This window comes from Centruroides vittatus, unplaced genomic scaffold, assembly GCF_030686945.1.
Source record: "Centruroides vittatus isolate TY-2023 unplaced genomic scaffold, ASM3068694v2 contig_790, whole genome shotgun sequence".
Classification (NCBI taxonomy): Eukaryota; Metazoa; Arthropoda; class Arachnida; order Scorpiones; family Buthidae; genus Centruroides; species Centruroides vittatus.
The window spans coordinates 1,249,095-1,259,865 of record NW_027122510.1 but is presented as its reverse complement, the minus strand read 5'-3'; the positions used below and the strand labels follow the sequence as shown (position 1 = coordinate 1,259,865).

Genomic DNA, 10,771 nt, shown 5'->3' with positions numbered 1-10,771 from the left:
TGTCTGATGGAAGTGATTCAAAAAAACACATTTACTGTTTTTTTTTCTTGTTCAATATTCGGTTCTATGACATAATTAACTTGACGGGGAGGTGTGTTAACACGTATATTACGTTAATGAAGCTTTAATATGAATGACACTTATCAATTAACGACCGTAGAGGGTGATGAAGGGGTAGTTGGGTGATCGTAACGCTACACGACGTTACTCTAAAAACAGTAGAGCGAGATGCGCAGCAACTCCAACATCCAGTTACGTTGACTTTACGAGGAACGTTGAACATATAGAGCATGCGTGGAAGAGGTAGCTACTAGAGAAAACCAGAAAATCGCACAGGCATGTCAAGTTAACATCAAGCGTGCTGTTAGTGAAACTATTTTGTCTTATATACCTTCTAACCCGAGTCGTAACGAAACAATATCTTTGAATAATCTTCTATTTAGTAAAATGTGGATGTCACTGTGGTTGTGGATAGCATCTTCGCTCTGTGTTGTGGGCTCTGCTCCCGAAATACCTATAGGTAAGTACTGTCTACCTTAGCACGTGATGCGGATACGTGTATATGTAACTTACCTTATGCTGTATAAAGATAACTAAGGCATATACTAGATTCCTTTCATAGATATTTAAATGTAGTAGCCGTAAACTACAACAGCAACAGGTTCGCCACTTCAATAACTAACTCTAGCAAACCACCAAACAATCGACACAATTTTTTTACCATGTTTCTAATCGTACTAAATTAACATTTAATGTAATTAAATCTATTTAATTACGTTAAAAACAATCCAAAATACAATTTTAACAAGTAAAAGACACGATTTCCTATAATTTTACTCCAATTTTCCCTCGTTTAAGTGCATCGATCATGCAAATATTTTATAGTTTTTGTTAACGTTACATTATCCGTTAAACATATTCGTTAATTGATGTCAGCCATGTGAAGATAATCGGATCAATTCGCAGTTAAAATGTTGTTCTGTTCTCTTTCATAATTATTATTTTAATTTAAAATATATTTTTAAGCTCTCTCTATCTATTTATTTTCCCCAATTTTTTCCATTATTTCAATAAAAGTCATCTCCATTAATTTGTTACGGAGGATGCTCTTGTTCTCTACTTGATACATTTTTTTCCTATATTTTTTTAATATATTTTTTAAAATGTTAATGATGTGTTTCTGTATCTGTCTATATGTTGAAAGTGTGGACTGTTTATCTATAATGTTTAATTCATGTTAAACCCGTTAATGTGTCTACAGAATGTTATCATCTAGCATGAATCGTTTGCCTGTTATTCCTCGATGCTTGGTTACATCTAATTGAGAAAACGGTACATTAATTCTGTTTATCATTAGTAATCGATAATTATATATGTTACTTATGTAAAAATACTTCTTAAATTACTTAATATTGATTACATTTAATGAAAAAGTAAACAGTTCATTAGATTTTTTCGAATTATTGTTAAAGAATGCGCTCATTTTGATGATTAGTTTTGAGATGTTAATGAACGCTTTTCGTCATTTTTTCGAGTTAATAATTTTGAAAAAAAATATTTTAATTAATATTTAAAAATGCCCATTTAATTTACTAGTTATTCAGTAGCAAATTACTCAGTATCAATTAATAAAAAAATTGATAAAGAGGATTTTTAATGTCTGACTTCGTAACGGATTGAAATTGTTAATTAAAATTAACTGTGATAAACTATTATTTAAATTAATTTAAAATTCCGATGATGATATTGACGAAGAGTTGATATTAAATTATATTTTTTCAATATCAATAAATTTTTCTAAAAATTACGTAGGGAGTAATGAGATATTAATGCTGTTCGTTATCGTTCGCTGAGTGATAATGATACTAAATTTGATACTGATGACGAGTGTAATAATCAGAATATTCGTTAATTTGATCCGTTTTAGTTTGATATTGATGGTGATGAGGATATCGATAAGGTCGGTTAACCAAGGAAATACATTGAGTAGCAGCGTGTGTATTGATGATAAAGATTAAAAAAAAAATCTGTATCAGATGCTCTCCAAAATGGATATTGACATTGATGAATAAATTATATTGCCCTTTATATGGATTATAGTGATGCTAACGACGAATAAAATGTACTGAATTTGGAGGAATGATAGTGATGCGAATGACAAATAAATCACATTGAGTTTCACAAAAATGTAAGTGATGCTGATGAATAAATCATATTGACTTTAATACAGATAACAGCGATTCTGATGATGAATAAATCGTACTGAGTTCGGTAAGGATTAATAGTGATGCTGATGACAAAAACTGTATTGAGTTTGATAGATCGTGATGATGCTGATGCCGGTGATGAATAAATCGTACTGAGTTTGTAGGGATTATAGTGATGCAATTGACAAAAATCATATTAAGTTTGATAGATGATAATGAACATGATGAGGATTAAATTATCTTAAACTTGATAAGAATCATAATGATGCTAAAGATGCTATAAATAACAATTTATTACATTAATTTTAATACCAAAACTAATAAGAATTTTTGCTAAGAAAAACCGTATTTATCTTCAAAAAAATAAACGATCATTACACAAAATGTATTAAGAAATTGTTGAGTATATTTAAAAAGCGTTTATATTTCTCGTAATAAAAATATAAACTTGTTTGAACCGAATCAATTCAGAAGTTTGTTAATTGATTATCCAAAAAAATCAAAAGTGGTAAGTGATGTGAAAAATTTCCTTTCGGGAATGCAAACTGTGATAAGACTAAGCGATGGAGTGATTGACACGTAGATTAAGTAAGTTTCATTCATTCGTAAAGCTTTTAAAGAAAACCAACAAATTCAAACAAATCATACAAATTTGCTTAATAAAAAAAAAATAGCAGGAGATAAACGGCTTAAAAATTTACATCAAAAAAGACAAATCTTTTGTTAGAAAATTACGATTAATAATAAATAGAATCTTATACTTGTATCTAAAAAACACAATTAATTGTCTTTTTCGAATTTTTTGAAAGTTCTTTACTTGGTTTTTGTATTTTTTGGAAAAATTATTAATTGTTTTCACGTTTGTTATGGAAAATTTATTACAAAATTTTGCATTTTTTCCAAAAAATCGTCGATCGGTTTTTTTACAATTTTTTTTAGATAAATTATTTGTAAATTTTACAATGGTTTGTTAGGAGAAAAATCATTCATTTGTTTATGTATTGCCTTTTTGAAAATGATTAGTTTACTCTGTATTATTTTTGGAAAAATCGTTAATAAATTTTCTGTTGTTTTTACAAAACTATTAGTTGATCTTGTGCTATTTTTGGAAAATCATTATCCCGTGTAGTTTTTGGGAAAATCGTTAATAAATTCTATGGTTTCATTTAAGAAAACCATGGCTAACCTTACATTGTTTCGTAAAATGGCAGAGATTTAAGTTTATTTTTATACTGACTTTTTTTTTAAAAAAACGCAAAATTTTGTGTTTTTATAGCACAATAGTTTTCATTGTTAATTTTTATTGTTTTTTATTAAAATTAATCGTATAATTGCGTTTTCTGATACAAAATCTAAACGATAATTCTGTGAAATTTAATTCCTTTAAAAAATTTTAAAACGTAAAATGTAAAAAATCCCAATTAAAATACGCAAGAAAGAAAATTATTACAACAACCAGAAATTTCATTAACTTACCTTCAACCCATTGAGATTTGTATCAGAAACTTTTCTATCGTCATTATCCTTGATTACTATTATCTATCACCTTATTAATGATGATAAAAAAATCTCATATATTCTTAATAATTATCTTAATCACTTGTAACAATCTTCGTGACCATATCTACAAATAAAATTACAACTAAACTTTTCTCATTAAGCTCTACTTACATCTAATAAAATCAAATTAAATTACTTATTTTATAATGTATATATTTTTTCTATTTTTTTCATTTTATTTGTATTTTTTTTAGTTTTCGATGCATTTTATTTGAATATTTTACGTTATATAAATATATATTTATATTACAATTTTTATGCATTTTATTTCTATAATTTTTTGTATTCTTCGTAGTTTTCTTTGCATTTTACTGTGTTTTATTTATAGTTTTGCATTTCTTTTTTGTATTTTATTTATTATTATTTTTACATTTTTATGTCAATTTTGATTTCTTTGCGTTTTACTACAATCTTTTACGGAATTTTATCTCTGTTATTTTACATTTTATTTCATTAATTTTTGCATATTATCAGCATTTATTAATTACATTTTCTTGCATATTATCTCCCATTTTATTTCGATTTTTCTACATTTTATTTTTATAATTTATCGTATTCTTCCTATTTCTTTTATTTCACTGTTAGTTTTATATACAATTTTGCATTTTTTTGTTTTGCAGTTTATTTCCACTTTTTCTTACATTATCCCCTGTAATTTAAACCCTATATTTCTGACTTTTCTTGGCATTTTATTCTACTTCCCTCCTCTTAATCACTATATCCTGTTTTTGCATACCAACCCTTGCATCATCCAATACAAAGCAATTTTTTTTTATAAAGCACAATATGTGGTTAATGAAGCAGAGTGATGATCAAGAAAACACGTTTACAGACATAGATAATAAACATTCGAACGATCAATAACAAAATCCTATGCTGTTATTGATTAATATGCCGAGAAAAAAATCATTAACACAATTACGTTTTGTTTCTTTTTTTTAAATATGTAATTTAAAACAAAATAAAATAAATAAAGTCACGATTACTCCCCCCTGACTTTTATTTTTTGCATTTTATTATTAATTAAACGAGCGTTTTATATTTTTAAAATGATACGCTTATAGAAAAGATTTATCATGGAAGGAATGAAAGCTAAGATACTTCACAGTCATTTATTTTCCTGGTTCATCTGTTAATTTTCCAAGTGGACAGGAGTGTTTTACCAATGTGACAAATGGACTGAAATTTACTTTATTTTTATTTTACCCTTCCATTTCTTTCCCCCTTTTACTTTTTGTAAAAATATATCCTTTCGAGTTTTAAACAACTTTTATATATTATGACTTAATTCAACAATCAATTTCCGAGTAAGATTACTTTAATTTAATCTCAATTTTCTAGAATATTATGACGTTTTTACTACTTGATTTTTTTAAAAATGCACTCATCCGAGTTAGTTGTAATTTAGGTACACTTCTAGACCAATTATACAATTAATTACTGAGTGAAATTACTGCACATATAACTGAAATAATTCATTCCTGTTATTCTAGATTTATTCAAGAATTCGATTTTTCTTTCTCTTTTTTCCTCAAAATGTACGTTATTTCGAATTAATTACACATGCATATCTAGTTAAATTCTATAAGTGATTTTCCAGTATGGTTATTTTAACTGAATCCGAAATTTTTCTAGAACATTCTAGAATTTTCTAGAATATTCTAGATTTTTTCTAGAATATTCTAGATTTGTACTAGAATTTGTTCTAGATTTGTTCTAAAATATGTTCTAAAAATTTCGGATTCTAGATTTGTTCTAGAGTGTGTTCTAGAAAAAATTTCGGATTCTAAATTTGTTCTAGAATATGATTGAGAACTTATACACGATTATCTTAGCTCAATTCTATAATTAAGTAATTAATTCTACTGAATTAATTACTAGAATTCATTTATCTAGATTATAAATGGCATATTTTTAAACACTGTATTCTAAAATAAACCTATAATATTACTTTTTTTACTGAAAAATACGTTATTTCGGGTTAGTTACAATTTACATACATCTCTAATTTAATTCTAGAAATTATTTTAAATATATCTTTTATATTTAATAATATATATTTCATGATTTCACATTTTTTTCTAGAATATGATCTTTTCTTATTTTTTAATACATTATTTTGAGTTAATAATAATTTATATATAATTCTAGTTTAACTCTACAACTAATTACTTAGACGGAACTTAAAGTAAACCTTAAATAATAGATTTTTTAATGTTTTCATCGTTTTAAGCTTATTCTAGAATGTAATCTTTTCCAATTTCCCTCCTTAAAAACAAATTACTTTGAAATCAAAGCAATTGATATACAATTCTAGTTCAATTCTACAATGAATTACTGAGAAATACCCTTTTAATTTTTCTTTATTTTAGGATATAATAGTTTTGCTCACTTCCTTTCTCGAATATATAAGTTAACGAGTTTATACCAATTTCCGTACAAATTTGCCTCAATTTTACAACGACTTACTGAGTGAAATTCCTTTATGTACGGTACATACAAAATCACGTAATTTTAATTTTTATGTTTTAGATTTAATCAAGAATATGGAATTTTTCTACTTATTTTCTCAAAAGCACATCATTTCGAATTTCTGGCAATTGATATATAGTTCTAGTCAGATTCTACAACGAATTACTGAGTAAAATGCCTATATTTGCGCCATAAATGGCATATTTCTAATATTTTTGTTTTCTGTTATTCTAGATCAGTTCTACAATTTAATCTTTAGAAATATTTTAAATGTAAACGATTAGTTTACTCCAATGAATTAAACGCATTACTCATAATTTCAGTCAGGAATTCCCATTTGTACATAAAATCTATCAACGTTAAAATGTTATCGACTTGGGAATACGTTGTTAGATTTGTCAGGATTTTCGCCGAATAAACTTTAATTTTAAGGATCTTTTAAAGGACGTAATTCCTTTAAAAGTTTTGAAAGGTGTCAGGAATATGTTTTTTAAATTGTTATTATTAAGTTTTATTTAGGATTTAACGGAGTTTTTAAGGAGTTTTGATATGAAAAGTTGAGTGCTTAACGATCAATCATCCATTAAGATGCAGGAAAAACCGAGCGTTTTCATTGAAAAAACCTATTGATGCCGATATTTTTTTAAAGTTTTGATCTAGAAAATTGTTTTTAAAATAATATTAAAGACATATTTTAAGGATTAAAAAGTATATTAAGGAAGAAATCCGCTTTAAAACTGCAAGAAGTTGAAGCATCTAGAACCGGATAACACAAAATATTAAGGATTTTTCTATTAAAAAAAAAACTCAATCCGAAATTGAATTTTTTAATTTTAAGCTTTAAAATGTTTTAGAAATAATATAAAAACATATTTTTCACTACCTAAAAATAAATTAATGAAGAAATTACTTCAAAAACATCCAGAAATTAACACAAAAACGAGCAATTATTTATTGTGATGTAACAATGCCGGGCTGCAATTTTTAATCGTCTTTAATTTAAAAAATTACGTGACTTTCGGTTCAGAACGGAAATTCGTATATATTTAATCAAGCTTTTCGGTCTCCAACCTTTTCCATATCTGGTCCGGGTCATAGTAGTGTCTTGCCCCTGTACATCATACTTCTCCTGATAACAATCGAGTCATGCTAGTCATTTATCTAATTCCTTACTCGATAAAATTTTGAATTGAAATCACGTGACTTCCGGTCCCAAGCGAATTTAAATTTAAAATTTTGTTTAGATTTGCAATTTGAAAATTGCAGCTTAACAACAGCCACAGCAAGAACAAAAGTAAAAGCATCAAGAGGGATCTATAAATATTAATACGGAAAATCCTAAAAATTCAAGGAATTTTTAAAATTTCAAAGTAAAATTCGTGAAATTTTTTATGTTTTTAGTTAAAAACATCTTTAAAGAACAGTATAAAATAATATTTTGTTGATTAAAAAAATTTTTTAATCAAAAAAATTCGTTCAAAATACACAAAAGTTGAAGCATCCGAACAGGATAAGATGAAAAATTTAGAATTTTAGTTAAAATTATTATATTTTGAAAAGGTTTTTTTGAGTTTTAAAATATAAAAACGTTTAGAAAATATTATAAAATATATTTTTTAAATATTTTAAAATATATTGATAAAGAAATACACTAAAAAAAAAATACGAAAAATGCTCTAGAAATTCAAACTGGATGATATAAAAACCGGACGAAATTCGTTTGTAAGACATAAAAATAATTAATAAATAAATTTGAGATTTAAAAAGTATTTTGTGAAAATTAATATAAAGTAAATAAGTGTTATAAATTTTAATATAAATTAATAATAAACTATTTATTTTTATCTCAAAACATATTTATAGATGATCAGTTAAATTTTCACTTGATTTTTTAAAATCAATTTTTAATACATCTAACTATTTTTTTCTTTTATAAAATTTTAATACATATGAGGGTAAGTCGCCTGCGGGTATCATGGCACAGATTAAATCAATTGCTGCTTTTCACATCTAAAAAAATTCTTAGTTGTAAATTATACGCTTTTATAATTTACAAATGTTTATCAGTTTATTGGAATGTTTCGTTATTTGTGGATTATTTGGTAAATTTAAAGGAGAACTTACAGAAATATTTAAATAAAATGTAATTTTATATGTTATAGTCTTAGTTCTTTTGTAAGAATTAGCGTTACATTCCTAATTTTAGGGAAAATTAAGCGTTACAATTTAAGCTTTTCAATAAGAATCAGACGTTACAATTGCAGCTTCTACTTAAGAATTAAGCCCTGCAACTTCAGCTCTTGGTTAAGAATTAAGCGCTACAATTTCAGCTTTTGGATAAGTTTTTCTGTAATTTATAGTCTTAACTTTTAGATGAGAACTGTGTTACGATTCGAAAGGAGGGAGGTAAGCATAATAACCCCAGTTTTTAATATGAATTAAGTATTGTAACCTCCGATTCTAGAAAAATTACAACTTAATTTATAAACGAACTAAGTGTTCAAATCTCAGTTTTTGGCAAAGTTATTCTATAACTTTACAATATACATATCTTAGAGATGCCTTACAATCTATTTCTATAAAAATTCTTATAGAATTATAGTCTCAACTTGTATATAAGTTGTATCATCAACATCTTAACTTCTAGATAAGTCGACTATGCGTTAAAATCGTAACTGTTAGATGCATTATCTACAATCCAGTCACGAACTCAGGAGCATCGTAACGCTTTTATCTATCTTAAAGTATTATTGGAACAGTTTGAATTTTATAGCCTTCCCGTTAATTATACAGCAAAACTATCTTAAATTTTGCATTTAGGAAAGAAATTTTAATGAAATTCGAGAATTTATTTACCATTTTATGTAAAAACAGCGAATTAATTACTCGGAATTTCATCCCAATCAAAAACCAGAAGCGGTTAGAACCTTCATAAAGAACTGATTTAAATAAGTAACAAGCTTTAATGGTGTAAAAGATTAATTGTGTTGTAATTAATAAATATTAATTTTGATTAATAAGAATAAAATTTTAATTCTTTTAGGTGCCATCTTTACACCAGGCACAGAAGAAATGCAGACAGCTTTTAAATACGCTTTATATGTACACAATTCAAACGATAGCCAAGCTAGATTCAAAGTGGATCCAGTCATAGACGTTGTGGAAAGTAATGATCCTTTCAAGATTGCAAGAACTCGTAAGTTTTTAAAGATTTTTACCTTAATAATTTCCTGAAAAAATTAGGAAAAAAAATTACGCAATAAAACTTCGCATCACACCGCTGTAAAAAAGCTCATTGCATTAATACTTAACCTCGAAAAATCGAAAAAATTTGCATTCTATGTATTAAAAAACTAAATTTTTTAATAAATAATTCAGCAATAAATTCCATAATATAACTTTTTTATGAGTAAACAAGCTATAATTAAAGCGAAGGATTGGAAATAAGAAAAATTGATATAGATGCTGAAGAAGGGAAGTGTACGAGTGTATATTTTTTTGTATTGATCTATACGATAAGTTTATATATAAAAATATATAAAGTGAGCTTTTTAAAACTTTTTTACGACGTAAAAGATGCAGTAACGAGTCGTGAAAGACGAGGTAAGTTTGTTTATTTATAGTATTTCATTCAAATTTGTCATCGAATAAATTCTTTGACGAGAGCACTTCAGTAAAAAAAGGACTCTTACTAAATAGTTCCTTTCACCAGAAAAGTATGCAACTACATGTGTAGATGATTTTTATTACCTTAGACATCTTCCGATATTTATAGATTATATATAGGGGAGACCGGGGCAACTTCGGCATACGGGGCAAGTTTGTCAATCGCATTTTCTCAGAAACAAAATAAAAGAAGACTCTGGTTAGAGGTTAGGCAGTTGAGTTTTATAGGTGGCTTGTTGAGTGTGGTATTTGTATTGTTCTCCAACAAGCGCAGTTGAATTAACAATTAAGTTGTCTTTTTCATTCAATTTTCTATAATATTTTGCTTCCATTTATATAGAATTGGCATGTTTTGTTATAATTCCATAATAACGAAAGTTACTTTATCTGTTAGAAGGATAAAACTTGAACTTATTTACGTGGCCAGATCATGGCTTAGTACCCTGTTCTCAGGGTTCTACTTAATGTTTCAAAATCATGACTAGTGGGGCAAGATCGGCAACACTGCCGATCTTGCCCGGATCGTGTTCTGCTATGGTTTGATTAAATTCTCAAAATACAGCATTTTCTAATGCAATGCCTTCTACTCCTGCACCGATTCCTTCCTCTTCTGAGCCGTTGCCATCTTCCTCTTCATCTCAAATTACCATGTCTACTGGTGAAAGCAATAGTTGTACAGAAAATAAAACGATATTAAAAGTTTCTGATATATCTCCACTTCCGAAACCCAAACAAACGGTTTCTAATCGGGGACGCAAACAACAACAAGCAGAAGAAATAACAGGATCCCCATATAAAACCACATTAGAAGCAAAGGAAAAAAATAAAAAATCCGGATCTTGCAGAAGGGCAACGGTTTTAGAGAA

General features: G+C 27.0%; 1 protein-coding gene across 5 annotated transcripts in view; it reads left to right on the top strand.

Moving 5' to 3' along the window:
• Positions 1–326: 326 nt before the first annotated feature.
• The window catches only part of LOC136981749 (glutamate receptor 1-like), a 156,799-nt gene continuing 146,354 nt past the window's right edge, over positions 327–10,771 (top strand). For all 5 annotated transcript variants that reach the window (XR_010881767.1, XM_067278112.1, XM_067278114.1 and 2 more), the window contains exons 1-2: positions 327–520; positions 9,283–9,435. Coding sequence is in view for 4 of the 5 variants with exons in the window: in XM_067278112.1 (XP_067134213.1) it covers positions 448–520; positions 9,283–9,435 (226 nt within the window). In the remaining variant the exon portion in view is untranslated. The remainder of the gene's footprint in view (positions 521–9,282; positions 9,436–10,771) is intronic.